Here is a 19,837-nt window from a genome sequence, read left to right on the forward strand (position 1 = left end):
GTCGAAAATGGCCATTTTCTGTATATTTGCCCATTTATGGTGATCCAGCCCACTATAAATCAATCTGAAAATACCTCTATCCGACTCAGTGTGTTCCTAGCTATCGATATAACGCCATATCACAACTCAAAATGTGCCTCTGGACATGAATAGAGCAACAAATATTCGAAAATCACCTCAAATTTGGCCATTTTTTAGCACTAAATGAAATGTAGAGCTACTAATCTGCTTTTTTTTCTAGATACTTTTTGAGTGTTGAAACAAATTATGGTGAATTTGAATTTTATGCTCATATTTTTTATTTAATTTAAAACAGTGGCAGTAACGACAAATAGGTGCATAATATCTCAAAGCGCCAATCAAATTTTTATTATTAAATGTTGTTTAAAATATAATATTTTCTGAGTCTTGAACAGAATTAAAGTGATTTTAGATTCTATGCTCTTATTTAATTTAAACCAAAGGCAGTATATTTCAAAAAAGAAATTAAACCAAGATCTTGTAATTCATTTTGAAAATAAATATATTACTTCAAAGTTACTTTGATGAAATACATTTCATGTAGTGCACCAAAAAATAGTTTGATGTGAAACAACAAAATAGATTAAGTAACTAAAAACTCAAGAACGCAGAGCGGAGCGAAGCGAAGTTCTGCGGTCTTGTTTTCAATTATGTCGCTTAGAAAGCCAAATTATAGCCGACATACTTACAAAAATGTGTCTATATCCACCCAATTTTAGACGAGGGATCGATTTCTAGTTTCATTTGTTACAGGTTTGTGCGATTTTTGTGTCAAAAAGTACGATTTTCTGGGACCAAATTGTGCAAATCACGACCATGAGCTTCAGTTTCACGGCTAAATCACCCCATTGAGCAAACAATTTCTGACTTTGCTACCTTTGAACATCTAGTATGATCCCTCACGAACATTTTAAGTACCTACATGACCAAGTCGAGTGATGTTTTCATATATTTTTAGCCGCATATTCGGTTGGTTCGATTTCAACTCTCAGAAAATCGATTTTTGGCCAAAAATTCCTTAAGTATAGGCCTTGAGGGTGTCTTTGTGCAAAGTTATTTTTCCTCGAAAATTTGGGGAGTCTTACCAGACAAAAACTCTGAAAATTGGCTTGTTTTTCAGGAGAAAAACTTTCATTCCAATGGACTTGAAAGTTTATCGAACATTTTTGCTTCAATTAAAGTGAAACACGATTTCTATAGCCCACAGATATTTTACGGTTCACTTTCAAGCCCAACGAAACCATTGTCTTATAATTATAAGTAACACTTTCTATAGAGATATGGACAGCTTTTCAATTATTCTGAGATTCCAATGAATGTACAGTGTACACACACGGAAATAAGTATTTATAATCTGGGATGTATAAAACAGAAACAAAAAATCGGTAAGAGTGAATTTTCGTTGGATTTCTTCAACAAACATTTTATTTGAATGTGATGTCTCATCTTCACTGCGTTGATCCATTGGAGTGTGCATCGTACAATTTTCATTTGATTTAATGATACAATCTTCAATTTTCATTTGATTTAACGGCTCCATTGGCCTTGAGAAGTTTGGTGATATCCGTGTGGCCTGAAAAATAATACAGTTCGAAAGATCAAACCAATTTCTTACTCACACTAAAGTAAAAGTTGAAATTTTGTCCGTGAAAGGTCAAAGAATTCGGTCCAATCCATGAAAAAAGTCAAAAAAAATATCTGTTTTGTCTTTGCGGCGGTAAAAGTAACTGAGGTGTCGAGAAAGTCAATTGAGAAGTAAAATTGACTTTGAAGTTTGTGGTTGATCTATTTTACTGACTGTATTATTTTAACCACACGAATATTTTTTATCTTTCTATGGGTTTGACCACTTTCTTTGACCTTTTGTGGACAAAATTTTAGTTCTCTGTGAATATTCTGAAAATAAACATCCTGCATTACCATTGTAAATAGCACGATCTAGAGGTGTTTGATGAAAATAATCTTCCGAATTAACATTGGCTTTATTCTTGAGAAGCAATTCAACGACATCCTTGTGACCTGAAAAATAATACAAATCGATGAAAAAGATCAAAGCAATTTTGAACCAATATCTTATTTAGTGTAAATAAATATTGAACATTACCCATCATTGCAGCATCATGAAGAGGTGTAAGTTTCATTCTATTTTTACTATCAACAATGGCTCCTTTATCGATGCACAGTTTGGCGACATCTTTGTGGCCTGAAAAATAGTACAGACCAATGAAAAAGATCAAACCAATTTATTATTTAGTGTAAATAAATATTCAAAATTACCTCTCATTGCAGCATGATGAAGAGGTGTCTCATCATTGTGATCTCTTAATTCAAGATTGGCTCCATTGTCGATGAGAAGTTCAGCGACATCCGTGTGGCCTGAAAAATAGTACAGACCAATGAAAAAGATCAAACCAATTTATTATTTAGTGTAAATAAATATTGTACATTACCTTTTATTACAGCATAATGAAGAGGTGTCAAATCATAGCGATCTCCTAAATCAAGATTGGCTCCTTTCGTGATGATTTTTTCAGCGACATCCTTGTGTCCTGAAAAGTTACTCCAGTCAATGAATAAGATCAAACTAATTTCTTATTTATCGAAAATAAATATTCAACATTACCCCTTATAGCAGCATGATGAAGAGGTGTCTGATGAACGCAATCTTCAGAATTAAGATTGGCTCCATTCGTGATGAGATTGTCAACGACATCCTTAGAACCTGAAAAAGAACACCGATCAATGAACAAAATCCAACAAATCTCTTGTTTTGTGATAATAAATGTGCAACATTACCATTCATAGCAGCCAAATGAAGAGGTTCGCGCTGATGATTGTCTGTCAAATCAACTTCCGCTCCTCTCGCAATTAGCTTTTTAACGTCCTTCAAATTACCTGAAACAGATCAATGAAATAGATTCAATCAATTTCCGATTTGGTGAGCCTAGTTTTCCAGAGCTACCACTCTCAGCAGCGAGATGAAGAGCTGTTCGGCCGCTTTCGTCTTTTTTGTTCACTAAAAATTGAAAGAAGGAAAATAGATCAGTGAAGTGTATCAAAGGAAAATGTCTTACATCCGTGAGATGAACTTTTCCACACTTTCTGGTCTAAAATGATAGGGCAATGAGTGTTCAGTTATTTGGCGGACTTCTTCAATTCCACAGTAAAAATAAGGTATCCTATCTCGAGAACCCATAACATAAGCTTATATTTAGCCTATTTTAAAAAATATAAATCCCCAATTCAGCCAGAAAATTTTTCTTTTTCTTTTATTGAAGCGAATATTTCACGTTACACTTTTGAAAAAAACAATTCCGTATTGGTGTAGTATTCTGAAAAAAACAACAATGCCGTCAGAGACAAATGCTCATTTCGAACTGATAATTACTTGATAGAGAATACGAATATCACAATGACGATTGGAATGGATGATTCAACGCGTTGTTTTTTTTCTTAATCTAATCATACGTCAAACGAATGTTAAATGTAACGTTACATTTTGTATTTTCTAAAATGCAACAAATTCGTCATGAATGGTTTGAATCAATTGAGTTTTGGTTGTTTTGGGCTGGATTCTTTGTTAGATTGATGGAAAACGCATCAAACGGTGCTTCGTATGTCGAATAGAGAGAATGAAACATTGAAAAGAAATTTAGCTTCAATCTTACCTTGTTTCATGGCTCCCATTGCTTTGTCAACCAATCCACATCCACCAACACATTCAATTTGCTTCAAGTTGAAAAATAGGAACGCATATATGGTACTTAGTTTGGAATAACCAAATTGAATGAATTGAAATGTAAAATTAATGGATTTTTGAAAAAAAAAAAAAACATTTGCCAATATAAAATTGATATTGCTTTAAATTTGGGGTAATGAATCGTGTGGTATTTTTTTGGTTTTCCTTCGTTTTCGAAAAGTCAATTTGTATGAAAAATGAAAAAATACTCTTCATGTCATCGATCGACACAATACAAAAAATATACAGAAAAATTTGTAAGCTACCATGAATTGGTCTCGGAAAACCGCAACCAGAACCAAACAAACTAAACGGAGAGAAAATATTGATTAAAAGACAATGAGCGACTGAAATCTCAAGTATTGTCAAAAATGAAAATTTAAAAAAAATGATGGAAAAAAGAACTAACCAGCAAAGGTCCCTCATTTTCAAATTTTCTTTCTCGCAAAATTTAAATTGGATTCGTTAAAGGGATCGAAATGAAGACGATTGGTGCATTTGGTATCGTTGCGAAATTTTTTGTTGCCTCCCTAGAGCCCTATGTAGGTCCAAGCCTCCCCTCTATGAAAATAGCGTCTCATCGATATATTTTTGCTTATATCTCGTGAACGGATTGAGATTTTGCTTTTGTGTCTTCAGCAAAGTTGAAGGTGTTGATAAGATAACCAACTTTGCCGAAGCTCCCAACCAACCCAGACCCTCCCTTTGGGGTTAAAAACCTTCCCAAATCTGGAAAAAGTTGATTTTTTTGCAATTTTCACCCACTATCTCAGAAACGGCTCAAAATTTTTTGTGCCGTCTTCGACAATATTGTAGGTCTTGTTGTGGGGTCAACTTTGCTGAACACGTCAACCCCCCACAACCCCTCCTTCAGGGTCAAAAATCCCCCCAAAGTTGAAAAAAATGATATTTTTGCAATTTTTCGTTATATTATCGACTTTTATCGATAAATAACGAAAATATTTATTATAATTTTATCAAAATTAATTGTATTTTGCCACAATAATTATAATTAACAACTTCCCAGAACATATTAATGCCAAAAAGTGTAATTATTAACCATTACGTAATCTTATAATTCATATTGACAATGTTAATACGACATTATGTGGTGAATATGAATACATGAAATGTGAACCATGCTTAATACCGACAGTAAGTGTCACTGACAAGTGAACTGTCATTGAATTTCCTCTATTTTGAATCAGACATCAAACGGTAAGTTTGTTTTGTTAACACTCACACTATATTTATTGCTTATAAATCTGTTAATTTTTGTTCTTTGTTTTGAAATTGTTTGACTATATTGGCATTATGGATAACGTAAGAAAATATATTGGAGACGTGCTCGATAAATCTTTGTGGGATGTAAGTCCGTCGAAGGAAGACAGATTTAAGGAAGCATTTGCGGAATTTCTACGCTCTCAAGGAGTCACTGTTGCAAATGGTAATTTCTTGAATTTTGTTAATACATTTTTCGAAATTGACTTTTTTAAATGGTTTGCTTCTTTTTTATTTTGAAATATAGAACAAGCCAATAATGAAAATGTGGCCGAAATGGACATGGTGCAAGACGATGTTTTTGAAAGCGCACGCGCTACGGGTATGTTCTGTACATTTTTTTCTTCAATTCAAGCAATTTTTATCATTTTCATACATTTTACAGGTTCACGTTTTGCACTATTCCAACCAATAGAAGACGACAGCGACGAAGATGAAGATATTGAGGATACATTAGCCGCGGAAGAGAATCAAGTATTCGTGCCGTTGATGAAAGTGACAAAAACCCGCGATGATCCATATCCGTCTTTGGAGAAGAAGAAAGAAATTTTGGAATTTTATCGATCTGCAAAAAAAAATAAATCTTCGGAGCAAATGAAGCGTCGCTACCCTAACCTGAACAACCTGAAGACTTTGTATAACTGGGAAAATCTATTCGCAGCAGGTAATATACAATTTTATGTACATTTTTTTAACCATATCATACTCAATTTCATGTTGAATTCATATTTATTTCAATCAATTTCTTTCAGGTGGTACTCAAACGGACAAACTTATTCAAATCGACCGGTATGTCTTCGACAAATTCAAGAATTATCGCAGAAAACGAATTCGGGTACATGATCGAAATCTGACTCGCTGGGCGATGGAGAAAGGGCGCGAATTGGATATGAACTTTCGAGCATCGCATCATTGGTTATTGAATTTCAAATACCGGCATAACATCGTCTCGCGCAAAATCACTCGCCAGCTATCCCGCAAAGACGAAGCTGAAGAAGTTTCGGTAAGTCAAAGTGCAAAAGATTTTATCAATAAAATTAAGCCCATTTACGCTTCGGACCCTGCTCGCATTTTCAATAGTGATCAGACCGGTTTTAAAATAGAATTATACTCTGAACGCACGTTAGAAGTTAAAGGTACTCGTCACGTGGAAGCATTGGTTGTTGCTCAAAACTCTTTGAAACATTCTTATACTGTAATGCCCTTGATTTCCGGTGACGGTCGTCTTATTAAGCCCACGTTAATCGTTCATAAAACTCCTACTGGAGAGTTTGGGAAAAGAGTTTTAAAGTCCATGTTTACACACGATTCAATCTTGGTTCGCACTACTAGTTCTGGCAAAGTCACTTTAGATATCTACTTCAGGAATGGGCCACTGAAATTTTCTTCAAAGCGAACGGCACTAATGGATGTACACTTCTACTGGATTCTTTCATTCTTCATAAAAATGCTGCCAATTTCAATGCGAACAAACCACGCGACTTCAGATACTCTATTGAGTATATTCCTCCCGGTACAACCAGTAAATGTCAACCTCTCGATAAAGAGCCGAATCGCACTCTCAAACAAATGATTCGTATTATGTCGGAAGCTTATCTAGAAGACGATGATCGAATTACTAACCGAATTCGATTAAGTACTCGAGATGCGATCGATATAATGCAAGTCCTTCTTTTGAATCAGTTTGATTCACCGCGTTTCAATTCTTGGATTGCTCATGCGTGGAAATCGTGTGGATATATCAGACCAAATTCTATATACTTCTCCAACTAGATTTTGCTTCGATATGGATACATATCGTGAAAAATGTTCTCTCTGTGACCGATCTAATCATTCTGCTTTTATTCGATGTGGTTAGTGCAAGTTATTTCTCTGTGAATTCCACTACTTCTTCGATGACGAGATACATTTTTGTTCAGATTATGTAGAGTAGTTTATTTAGAATCAATTCACATAGTGATTTTAGATTCAGAGTATGATTCTATTAGTGCAATATTTTAAACTAATCTTGGCCATTTCTACATGCATTTCTAGTCGTTGATAAACATGTGTGCACATGTTTGTAGGTATATTATGGTTGAATTTCATTTATTACATCTTTTTCTTTCAAGCTTTAATCTAGGGGAATTTAACTCTTACGAGTGCAGCATGTTTTCTGCCAGTTTGCTTGATTCGCGGAAGTTCGACGCGTTCGTTGTACGTACTGACGCGCACGGTCACAAGTTTACACAAGTTTGTTTATGGTTTTGCGCGTTTTTCAAGTTGTTATTTGACAACTAAAACGCGTTTCAAACTAAAAATCGGTTGTTTACGTGTATAAAGATTTTTTACATCCTTTTCCAAAAGTTCAAAGATTTATATAATTATAAAATGGACAAAGGAAATATTTTTAAAGAGCTGGAGAAAGTGTTGGAAGAAAAAGTTAATCCAGATGTAATAAATGGAACGACTGATGTGTGCGCGTCGTCCAGCTTCATGTTTGCACACGAACTCGCACAAGTTCGCGCATGTTGTTTTAATGCGGAACTTGTGAACTGAGTGGAATCATGCAAAATCTCTGGTGAATGTAACGATTTCGTGCGCGTTTATATCATTTTTTTACAAGTTTTCACGTAGTTAAATCCCCCTAGGCTTTAATGTAGCCATAGTTGAACTGCTTTTTTCTTACTTTTTTGCTCGAATTAACTCGCGTTTTTGTTGCCTTTTAACTGACTTGATTTGTTTCTTGCTGCTTGCTTACTTGTATGATATTGATTTACTCACCAATTTAAGATAATTAAATATAAGATAATTTAATTTTTAGACTATAGAATAGTTATAATAACTATTTTTGATTTGTATGTTTTTTATATTCGCTATATTATCAATGTTATATTGTTAGAAAAACCCAGCTTATTTATGACTGTCAGCAGCCAGTGAAAATACAGACTGGAGCTTGAAAGATAAACCAATTATCTAATCAATTTCTTTGCTTTCTTTTACAGAGCACTTGAAGAAGGATTGTAACTTCACCACTGTATTTAAAATTGTATACAATCTCACAAACAACTTTAATGCAACCAACTGACACGGCAAATTATAGGATTTATTAGTGAAAAATACGTTTTTCTGGCTGGGAAGTTATTAATTATAATTATTGTGGCAAAATGCAATTAATTTTGATATAATTATAATAAATATTTTCGTTATTTATCGATAAAAGTCGATAATATAACGAAAAGTTGCAAAAATATCATTTTTTTCAACTTTGGGGGTATTTTTGACCCTGAAGGAGGGGTTGTGGGGGGTTGACGTGTTCAGCAAAGTTGTTCCCCACAAGACCTACAATATTGTCGAAGACGGCACAAAAAAATTTTGAGCCGTTTCTGAGATAGAAGGTGAAAATTGCGAAAAAATCAACTTTTTCCAAATTTGGGAAGGTTTTTAATCCCAAAGGGAGGGTCTGGGGACGTTGGGAGCTTCGGCAAAGTTGTTTCTCGTATCAAGACTTTCAACTTTGCTGAAGACAGTAAAGCAAAATCACAGTCCGTTCACGAGATATAAGCAAAAATATATCGATGAGACGCTATTTTCATAGAGGAGAGGCTTGGACCTACATGGGGCTCTAGGGAGGCAACAAAAAATTTCGCAACGATACCAAAGGCACCAATCGTCTTCATTTCGATCCCTTTAACGAATCCAATTCAAATTTTGCGAAAAAAAAATTTGAAAATGAGGGACCTTTACTGGTAAGAAGAGACTCACCCATCAATTGCTTAGACATGTTTATAGTCAAATCACTTGAACAATAACTAAATTTCCACGAATTCGGTGTATCATTTATAGTCAAAAATTAGATGTTGCAAACTTGTCATCATTATGACACGTACAGCAAAACAAAATTCCTTATGACTGAAATCGAAAACAAATTATTTGAAAACATGTTTTTAATTAGAGCTTCTTGTGTCAATTCTCGCGTTTTGTTATTTTGACAGGTGCAAATGTTTAGATATGTGAATGAACTCGTATTGACGCATGGGAAATTGCGCATGCAAACCACATGAGTAACACATTTTTCTGGCTGATTTCAGAAACAATTTTTTTTTAGACAATTTGTTCCTCATTGGAGCTTGTGGTTCCTAGTTATGAAAAATTCCAGGCGAATAATGAGTTCATTTAAATATCAAAACACCTGCACCTGTGTATTTCAACCACCAATAATTGGAAAAATTAACAAAACGCGAGTATTGACGCAAGAAGATCGAATTAAGAACATGTTTTCAAATAATTTGTTTTCGAATTCAGTCGTAAGCAATTTTGTTTTGCTGTACGTGTCATAATCAAGGGGCAATCCACTCAAAAGTAATACATAATACCTGCATGAAGTAATACGAAGTAATACTAGGTATAAATGGTATTACTTTTGATAAAGTAATACTCCTTTTAAAAATAATACTATTGTTTGAAAAAAGTAATACTAAAGTAATACAAGGTAATATTTACATTAGTATTACTTAAACTAATACTAATACACAGTATTACTTTTGAGTGGTTTGCCCCTCGGTCATAATTTCATGCATTTTCAGTTAAGTCGATTTTTAAATCGAATATTTGCGATACTAACATGAATCTCCGGGACTTCTTAGAGTCTTCGAGGAAGCCACATTTACCACTTTATCTAGGTATATATTATTGCATGAATTATTTTAATGGTCCGTTCTTGTCCAAATGGTCCGTTGTAAAAGTCAAATGGTCCGCTCTAAATCGAAAAATGGTCCGTAAGTCTTCATTAGTTTGATCATGTTTTGACCTTTTCTTAAGCAATTTTTCGAAATTTTATCTTTCAGAATGACTGAATTTAAACCATTTATTCCGAACACTTTATTTCCCATATAAATTTTTTAATTTTTCGAACACTTGGTAGAGAACGAGTTAAATTTCGACATATTGGTAGACAGCGAAATAGCAAACATATTTTGCTGATTATTGCAAATAGTCTTATTGCAATATGTAATCAGCTATCATCGACTGCACACTTTCATGTGTTGATTGTTCGCTTTTTATGAATCTGCCGAACACCAGACTTGTTTATAAATTCTAAAATGTTCTTCTAAAAAAACGGTAATTCTTGTTGTGGCGTTCTTATACGTTAAATAAGCAGAAAAACGTGTATCACTGTGTCCAGTACTAAATTCAACATGTCATCGTTTAGAACTCTTAAAACACTACACAAATAGTAATTTGGCCATTTGTAAGACATGATGAAATTTTGGTCTCGTCGTTTCTGACAATCGAAACAAGCTTCGCAATTCAAATATCGGTCATCTTTGGCATATTGGCATTTCCAAAAGCCTTGAAGTTATTTATTTGATTAATACATCATTCAAAAGCGACATTATTCGAGCATCTAAGATGGGCCTACACCAGAGATTACTATGAGATATTTTTATTCATATGGGATACAAATATCGCATAAAAATATCAGATATTTTTCATGCGTTGCGTTGTTGTAACGCATCTGCAGTACAAAATTCATATTCCTTTCTGCGGTCCAAGTCGAATTTGAGACTGATCCGAGCCGAATTCAGCAAAATTGACTTGGCACGCAGAAAGGAATATGAATTTTGTACTGCAGATGCGTTACAACAACGCAACGCATGAAAAATATCTGATATTTTTATGCGATATTTCTATCCCATATGAATAAAAATATCTCATAGTAATCTCTGGCCTACACTTTAATAGATTCAGTTTTTATCAACCATATGACAACGCTGGACTGATTGTAGTTGAATAAAAAAAATTCGCTCCGCTACGCCCGCCTAATTTTAACTTTTTAACCACCTTAAATATGTTTGAATTTACTAGTTTAACTGTTGAAGGCCAATATCGTGATTAACCGACATTTGTTTGAATAATCACTGGATTTTAGTATTTTTGATACTTTAAATAAACTTCGTTCGCACAATAGTTAAAGAACACCCCTTGTATTTTTTCGAAATTCTGGTCCGTTCTAAAAAAAACCTAAAATAATCCATGATTATTATTGTGCGTAGCACATTTTTGTACACGATTAAAAACATACTTCCACTCAACCGATTTGGCTCGCACTTATACCAATCGAAAGGTAATGTAACGTAGATTTGCAGAAAAATACTGAACACTCAAAAATGTCAGTGCGTATTTGAGTTACGCACGTTAATGTGCGCATGTGTTTTTGGATCCGTTCATTATTTTTTTCAAGTTTTTCGATCGTTCGACACCAAAATTGTGGTTTTTCATATTTTTATGAGTTGGTAGTTCTATCCCAGATAATTTGACATAGTTAATTTCATAATTCTTAGAAAAATATAGAACATCAAAAGTGCATTATAGGTAAATTCTATGAATACGCGTCATTGGATTTTTTCTACGACATCATAAACGGCAACGCTAACTGTCCAACGGTTGGTGACCAAGTCTCATTTAATCAAGGGCGTTCATTGAGACACAGCAAACAATTTAAGGTCAATGACAAACACATGAGGCTAGTGCGCGAGGCTCCAATTCCTCAAATGTGCAAAATGGCGAACATGGTGCCGGAACTGTTCACAGCAGCGATCTCAAAGACGAATTTTGCATCATCGGTTCGCAGAATGGCGGACACCACTTTTGGATCCACCTGGCCTGGTCATTTTTTTATCCAGGTAACCTCATTTTTGTATATGTTCTCTACGAGAACACCTTGATACTACCCACATTAATTATGAAATTGCGATTTTCATTTTGCCGTTAAAACCGATCCATGATCTCAAGCGGACGAATTCATCAAGGACAACGCATATTGCCCAGGTGTCATTCTTTGGGTTGCTGCTGATTGCAACGAACACGAGCGGGGCTGTCCCAGGTCTCAACCACCTACGTGGTATTCAACTCACCTCGCACGAATCACACAGCAAAATCAATACTAAAAGACTGACGAATTGTTTTCCATACATTCTTTTATGTGTATTGAAATGATGATACTTATCTGTGATGTTTACACTTTTTATTGTAAATTTTGATTTTTTGCTTTGTTGTAGTCATCCACGAGTTGGCGACTTCATATTCTTATCTTTGAAGTCAATTTTGAATTATTTACCAATTAGCATCAAATGCTTTAGCTACGTTTCAAATCATAGTCCATGTCAACTCAATGCACTCTGCAATCAACATGGATCTGCCTTTACTGACGTAAAACTTCTCGTCAATTTATCAACCGGTATAAATTGAGCGACGACTTTTGCTGTCCTAGGGTCTCAAATTAAACGTGTAATTAAACGCTTCACATAGCCTTTGTCCCTTTTGAAACGTTTACCAAAAGTTATCTTGGACCGTTTGCCATAGACTAATATTAAGCATTTCCATCTTGGTTGTATGACTATCTTCGTTTTCATGTTCCTATTATTGTGATTACCGCATAATGTACGAAAAGAGCCAGGTTTTTAACGAGGCGAGAACTGAAAGTTATCGAAGGTTATTGCTTCAATTGTTTATTATTTTAAATATGTAATAGTCTTGCATTGTTTTCCGGCCAAACCTTAATCAAAACCCACATTATATTCAGCCAGAGTTTGGCGGTGTTAAATAAAATAAATTAATTAAAAAATCCGAAGTTTTGAACCCCGAGGAAGAAAAAAAACGAAGATAGTACCTTTTACATTTAATGTACAATTTACAATGTACGTTTCATGTAACGGTAAAAAGTATCCATTACTAATATATGTTGCACTTTTCAAATTTCGCTCCTCATTCAGAACCGAAGCTCCATCTGATATCAACTATCGTTAAACTACACTTTGAATTTGACACATCTCTTCAGAACAATATCAATCTGACACATTGTAAACAAAACATTCACATGAGAACAATTTTAGTTGAATTTTGCGGTTTTAATTTGAATAGAAAAATATAACAAGATGGAAGTGAAGAAAGAACCTAATCAATGTCGTTTGTGTTATACACAAGCTGTTGAATACTTTGATATAATCGAGAATTCCGCATCGATGCCGACTATAGTCGACTCACTGAAACAGTATTTTCACGACGAGGTAAGCCTCGATGAAACCGGCACATTCCAACAAATGACCATAATTATAAGAAAACTACTCTTAATCCTTGAAGGTCAACAATTTGGACATTTTGCCAAAAATAATTTGCATCGAATGTTGGGACAAAGTTGAATCATTTCGTAAGTTTTCCGAAGAGGTCATCGCATTGCGCGAAGAGTATCTGCGACAACACCTCAACAGTGCGGTCAAAGATGAAGACTATGGTGGTAAATTTCTTCATTTCTTCGCCATTTACATTTGGTCCATGATTCGTCTAAATTTTTCAGAATACGCAGTTTCAAATATTGAGCCAGTCCATCAGGAAATGGTTTGTGTTGACCCATTGAGGCCCGTCAATATGATAATGGATGAAGGAGTTGAGAATATGGCATTAAAAGAAAGCAAACTTCATTATGGGTCAGGGATTGAACAGGGATTCTCAGTTGGTGATGAGGACGATGGTAGTAGTGAAACTTATGATGAACTGATTGATCGCAGTGAGCTGCCAGAGAGTGGCAAAGGCATTCGACGTCCACGGAACATCAGTGAAGTCAGCCCCGAACAACAACAGCAAACTTATGACCAATACTGCGACATGAGTTGCGATTATTGTGACACGACTTTTGGAACATTCGAAGGAGCCATCCAACATTATAAAGTGAAGCATAACAATCAGCCCAAAGGCTATGTAAAATGTTGCTCAATGAAATGGTTACGACGTTATCATTTCCATTCCCATATTGTGTGGCATTTAAATCCAGAATTGTTCAAGTGAGTCAGTAACAGTGTTTTAAATAGATATGTATCTATATCTAAATCTATATCAGGTTATTACAAATCTTCAGATTATCTAGTATCTATCTAGATGTATGAAAATGATTATATATCTGAAAATCACAGATATTTCACAGTACGACACATGTTTTTTTTCTCGTGTCCCTGAAGAGCCCTTCACAGGTCTGAAAGAAGGCCTCAAATAATGAAGAACTGCATCATTACTTTTTGAAAGGTAGCTCGTTTAAGCGATTTATTAAATTCGGCGTTTTCAGTGTTCAGCTTATTGTCAAAGTTACTTTGCATGCCATTTACTCCCATTTCTGATGGTTTTACGCATATGATCACTTCTACAAAAATGTTCAGCAGACAATTTTACATGGGAATAGGCTTTCCAGATCCGAAATTTATCACTGATAGTGTCAAATATGGTCAGAAATGTCCAAAATGATCGAAAATGTATGAAAATCACGAAAAATCGACTTTTCTTGAAAATTTCCTAAAATATACACTTTTCAGGGTTGGTGTCTTGATGTAAAATTATTATTTCTCGAAAATAAGGAGAGTCTTCCCAGTCAAAAATGCTCAAAAGTGACTTTTAGAGGTACCTCTCGAACAAAACATGATAATTTCATAGCAAAATCCATGAAAAATGTCACTTCTGTTCGGGAGGTACCTAAAATTGCTACTTTTGAGGATTTTTGACTGAGAAGACTCTCTTTTTTTCGAGAAAAAATAACTTTTCATCTAGGCACCAACCCTTAAAAGTGTATATTTGAGGAAATTTTCAAGAAAAGTCGATTTTTCGTGATTTTCATACATTTTCGGTCATTTTGGACATTTCTGACCATGTTTGACACTATCAGTGATAAATTTCGGATCTGGAAAGCCTATTTCTATGTAAAATTGTCCGCTGAACATTTTTGTAGAAGTGATCATATGCGTAAAACCATCAGAAATGGGAGTAAATGGCATGCAAAGTAACTTTGACAATAAGCTGAACACTGAAAACGCCGAATTTAATAAATCGCTTAAACGAGCTACCTTTCAAAAAGTAATGATGCAGTTCTTCATTATTTGAGGCCTTCTTTCAGACCTGTGAAGGGCTCTTCACGGACAGGAGAAAAAAACATGTGTCGTACTGTGTTTGGATACACAAAAAATTAATGAAAATAGCAAAACCCCGTAAAATTCGACTTGGGAATTACTTAACGGATGATTTTATATTGATTATTCATTTTCGATTATACAAAACAATTGTAGAAATGAAAACTCTTATCATTTTTTTTTTTTCGAAAAAAACATCATCTTTTCGCTCCAAACATTTTAGAGGAAAATCAAGAAATCTTTAATTTATAGATAGATATCTAGATAAAATTTCAGATATTTATCTATATCTACATCTAGATATGAAATGAAAATTTTCAAAAATCTGTATCTATATCTAGATACAAAAATCGTATTTATTTAAAAGAGAGGTCAGTAAAAGATTCTAGATGAGTCAACAGTGGAATTCAATATAAAGTTGGGAAGAGTAAAATAAATAAAACATATTTCTTTATTGTCAAAAAAACAGATGCCAGATTTGTGGAGAAGTAAAGAAAACTTATCAATCTTATCAATATCACAAATTCAAACATTTCAACCAATTCACGTGCGATATTTGCCAGAAGGTATTTACCGTATTCAGCTCCTTAGAATATCACATTCTAAATGTACATGCAACTAAAGTGAAATTCCCATGCGATCAATGTGATCAAAGGTAATTTTATGCTTTATTTCAATAAAATGACGTCATAATCTAAGTTTTTTCTTCAAAGTTTCAAGTCTCGAAAGCATTTGGAATTTCACCTGAAAATGACTCATTCGAATGGTTTAGAAGGTAAATAATTTTCATTGTACAAGCTCGTGTCTGATATTGAATAGTCTTGTGGATATTGTTGGTATTCAAATTGACTGATTTCATTGCAGATTATATAAACCAAATAAAATATATGGAGTTCAATACAAGCGAAGTACGGATAAAAAGTACAATCGAGAAATATTTCGATCGGAAATGTGAACAATGTGATGTTCAGCTTGATAGTATCACAATGGCCAGAATACACTATTCATCAGAACATAAAAATGAGAACGGTTATCTCCGATGTTGCGGAACTAAAATGTATAATAAAAAAACAATTTTGGATCACGTTCAATGGCACATCGATCCAGACACGTTCAGGTTGAACTCAAACACTCAAAATTATAACGATAAATATGTTCTTTTCAGTCAGTTTATTCTATTGCTTACTTCAAGTGACGACTAACGATATTATAATAGAGAGAGTTTTTTCACTGAACTTTTCAGATGTCGAGTATGCAAGCTAGAACACATGCATCGACATACTCTCGTTTCTCACGTGAAACGGCATAATGCCTTATCATCACAACAATTTATATGCAACATTTGTGACCGATACTTTGCGACCAACGCACTACATAGAACACATATGGAACTCAAACATCCAGGAACAATACAACCGAGCTCTTCATCGATTGAAACGAATTGTAATGAAAACAATGGAAATGATATAGGGATACCGAGCTATGTCGATGCCTCGTGCGATCTGTGTTCAGTAAAAACGTTTACCTCGTTCAAAGAAATGCAATCACATTATTTAGATATTCACAAATTAGTCGGGTCGGTATCGTGCTGCCAGACGAAGTTCTCAAAATTAACTCATATCAGAGACCACATTGCATGGCACAATAATCCGGATATTTTCAGGTAATTTTAAAACACCTTTACATTTCACTTGAGTTTTCTGTAATTTAACTGAAACTATAGTAATTCAAATGATAATTTGTTGTTGAACGATTCAAAACAGATGTGATGTTTGTAATAAATCGCTGCCAAACCGATACAGTTTAAAACAACACAATGATTGGCATTCAAATAAGTATTATTGCGACACGTGTCAGAAGTCGTTTAAAAGTAGAAATCAATTCAAAGACCACTTGAAATTACATAAAAATCGTAATAGCGAAAAACAACGCAATTTCATTTGCGTTGTTTGCGATAAAGGGTGAGTACAAGTGCATTATGTATGATCATTCTTCAGATGATCATGATTAAATTATCAGAAAATGTATTTATCGTCCCAAATAGATTTCGTAGCCAAAAACATCTAAATAACCATCGTAGAAGACACGATCTACAGCACGATCAGATTTGTGAGGTCTGTGCAAAGGTAAGACGAATTCAAATCAGTCAGAGGAGTGCGATCCAACTATTTTCAATCGGTTTTAATATTTTACTTTTTGTTTAAGACATTCAAAACGAAAGCGGAACTGAAAGCCCATCAGGAAACACACACAAGCCGAAGTTCAAAGCCCAAATGGCAATGTAATGTGTGCAACGGATGGTACTCGAACCAATACAAATTGGCTAAACATAAATTGACACACGATTCAGAGCCGCAGAAATGCAATCAATGTGATAAAATTTCTCCTAATCCAAATGCGCTGAAACAGCACATTCGCATGGTTCACTGTGAATTGAAATTTAAATGCCATTTATGCGAGAAGTCGTTCAAGTCACAAGCAACACTGAAGGTGTGTATTTTCGTACCAAATTTGTCGTTTATGACACTTTTAAAGAAAATTTCGACATTTACTTTAGGACCACATCGCAACGCATCTGAACAAGACCAGCTACAAGTGCACCTTTTGTGATGAGACGTTCATTTGGAGGCCAAACATGTACAAACATAGAAAACAGCAACACGAAGAGGAATGGTTGGCTGATAAGGCGAAGAGAGAAACGGCAAAAATGAATCCTTAAAAAGTGTGAATGGCTTAGGAGACCAACAGCATCCATCTTACCATATAAACAGAACATTTTTGTTTATTTCGATTGTATAAATTAGTTATATTGTAAGATATGAATAGCGATATATCGACTAGTAAATGAAATTTCACGGTCATTCCTGTTGTGAGTGTTTTGTTGACTCCGATAATTTCTCTTTGTGGTAAGAGAGTGAGTCTTGTAACTGTTTGACTTCTTTTGCTTTTGCTTGGCACTTGAGTTTTAAACGGTTGATTTTTTCGTTTGCTTTGATGCATTCCAAATCAGTCAGTAAGAGACGGGCATATTCTCGTTGACTGATACAAACGGTCACTTCGTTTTCATTAGACGATGTATTTGCGTTGTCCATTTTCGATTGATGTAACCTGAGAAAGAACAAATGATATTTTTAAATATGAACACTATCAAATCATCGATTCGCAAAGGTGAGTTCTTTGGTGTCATTGTTGGCGAAATCGATTTATGCTTGATGACATACCTTTGTGATTGAGCTGATTCGGTTGAAGTACTGCCATGACATTTCGCATTCGGTGATTCCGCTACGTCTTCGATTTGTGTACTTGCCATCGCACACTATTGTGCTCGAATGGACGGAAATAAAGTCGGGTTGTACACAATTTGCGCCACAACTCAGTCAATGACATATAACTGAGGATATGATATGCTGAGCATAAAATCTCACCAAACTAAGATAGAGTAGGTTTGAATTTTGTTACTTGCTATCCACGAAAAATCATGTTAAAAAGACACATTTTCCAATGTTTTCCATCAAATGTTCTATCATAAATTCATTTCCTCACATAAATTTTCATAGATTGCATTTCGCAAAATCAAATCCCTTATCTCATTAGTATCAATTATATTCATCTTTGCGACGAACAAAATATATGATTAAAATATATTTTATTTTATTTTTATTGAGTATGAGGTGTAAATAACAGGAAAAATCCCTTTTACAATTTATCACCTATAGTTTGTTTTTATATTTTTGATAGTTACTTTGGAACTACTTGGATCAAAACGACATCCAATCAATATAATGAAGCACGGTGACAATCCATAAATCATGGAATATAAAATTATGAGAGAAAATACTTGATTTATACCGCGTTTGAATTTTTAGCAATAACTTTTTACACGCGGTGAACTTTCACTTCTGCTGTTATTCTCCGGAATGGTCATTTTCCGCGTCAATATTTAGCTCCGTGACGTCAGCAGTTCAAATGAAGATTTCAACATTTTCATGATCTGGCTGATCTCCCCTAATTTGTGCCGTTTACCACACAATTCGTAATCCCACCCGAGAGCGGCACAAAATCGAGAAAAATTGAAAAAAAAATTATGAAAATCGATATCACAGTGCAAGAAAGTTTAGGTAGGTCCATGTCATCAGCACTGCCCGAAGCTAGTACTGGTAAACCATAATATGTTATAATAAGTGTTCGAATAGTGTTGGCAGATACAACTTTCAGGTTGCAAAAATCAGAAAGTAGATTTTTGGTATATACCCAAGGAAACCATTCTGAAAATTTAAACGTAGCTTAATCACGATGCAACACGACTCTCAGTCAATTCTGAGCGATATCTCGTGTGGGCAAATTGAGTTATATCAAAAATATCACCTAGCATGGAAAAAACTCGAAAAGTGATGACCAACAAAAGGCAAAAAAAGTTAGTAACAAGGGAGTTGACCTGTTCAGTCCAAGTCCTCAGAAAATCAACATATTGAGAATCCCTATTCCCAAATCAAAGAAAATGTGATTTTCTACCGATTAAGACACTTACATTATCTACTAACACCCATATGGTCGACCAATCATGGAAAAAACTCGAAAAGTGATGACCAACAAAAGGCAAAAAAATTTAGTAACAAGGGAGTTGACCTGTTCAGTCCAAGTCCTCAGAAAATCAACATATTGAGAATCCCTATTCCCAAATCAAAGAAAATGTGATTTTCTACCGATTTAGACACTTACATTACCTACTATCACACATATGGTGGACCAATGTCACCTAGCATGGAACAAACGAAGAAATTTTCAAAGAATGACTTTTCTGACCACATATGGCGCTGTAACTCCTTTCACATCTAGAAAACCGTTCTGAAAATTCAATGGCAGCTTC

At 34.6% G+C, this 19,837-nt stretch overlaps 2 protein-coding genes across 3 annotated transcripts; one reads left to right on the forward strand and one right to left on the reverse strand.

Annotated features, from left to right (window-relative positions):
* Positions 1-1,468: 1,468 nt before the first annotated feature.
* Positions 1,469-3,708, reverse strand: LOC129575110 (ankyrin repeat, PH and SEC7 domain containing protein secG-like). The gene is made up of 9 exons (XM_055458037.1): positions 3,690-3,708; positions 2,984-3,037; positions 2,818-2,916; positions 2,645-2,743; positions 2,472-2,570; positions 2,299-2,397; positions 2,126-2,224; positions 1,942-2,040; positions 1,469-1,594 (listed from the first exon to the last, which is right to left on the reverse strand). The coding sequence occupies exons 1-9, from the start codon at positions 3,706-3,708 to the stop codon at positions 1,533-1,535; spliced, it is 729 nt and encodes a 242-aa protein (XP_055314012.1). The 3' UTR covers positions 1,469-1,532.
* A 9,188-nt stretch (positions 3,709-12,896) lies between these two features.
* LOC129575224 (transcription factor grauzone-like) lies at positions 12,897-18,057 on the forward strand. Of its 2 annotated transcripts, none has more exons than XM_055458313.1 (11): positions 12,897-13,089; positions 13,163-13,316; positions 13,377-13,860; positions 15,440-15,625; positions 15,684-15,745; positions 15,835-16,087; positions 16,214-16,633; positions 16,734-16,931; positions 17,015-17,096; positions 17,176-17,460; positions 17,528-18,057. In XM_055458313.1, exons 1-11 carry the CDS (start codon positions 12,958-12,960, stop codon positions 17,687-17,689), a joined length of 2,418 nt encoding a protein of 805 aa, XP_055314288.1. In that variant the 5' UTR covers positions 12,897-12,957; the 3' UTR covers positions 17,690-18,057. The 2 variants fall into 2 exon arrangements, with proteins under 2 accessions (XP_055314288.1, XP_055314289.1); XM_055458314.1 differs by having other exon boundaries at positions 12,903-13,089; positions 17,506-18,057.
* Positions 18,058-19,837: the final 1,780 nt, after the last annotated feature.

This window comes from Sitodiplosis mosellana, unplaced genomic scaffold (assembly GCF_009176505.1).
Source record: "Sitodiplosis mosellana isolate CC-2019 unplaced genomic scaffold, AAFC_SMos_1.0 Smas_scaffold_6166, whole genome shotgun sequence".
Lineage (NCBI taxonomy): Eukaryota > Metazoa > Arthropoda > Insecta > Diptera > Cecidomyiidae > Sitodiplosis > Sitodiplosis mosellana.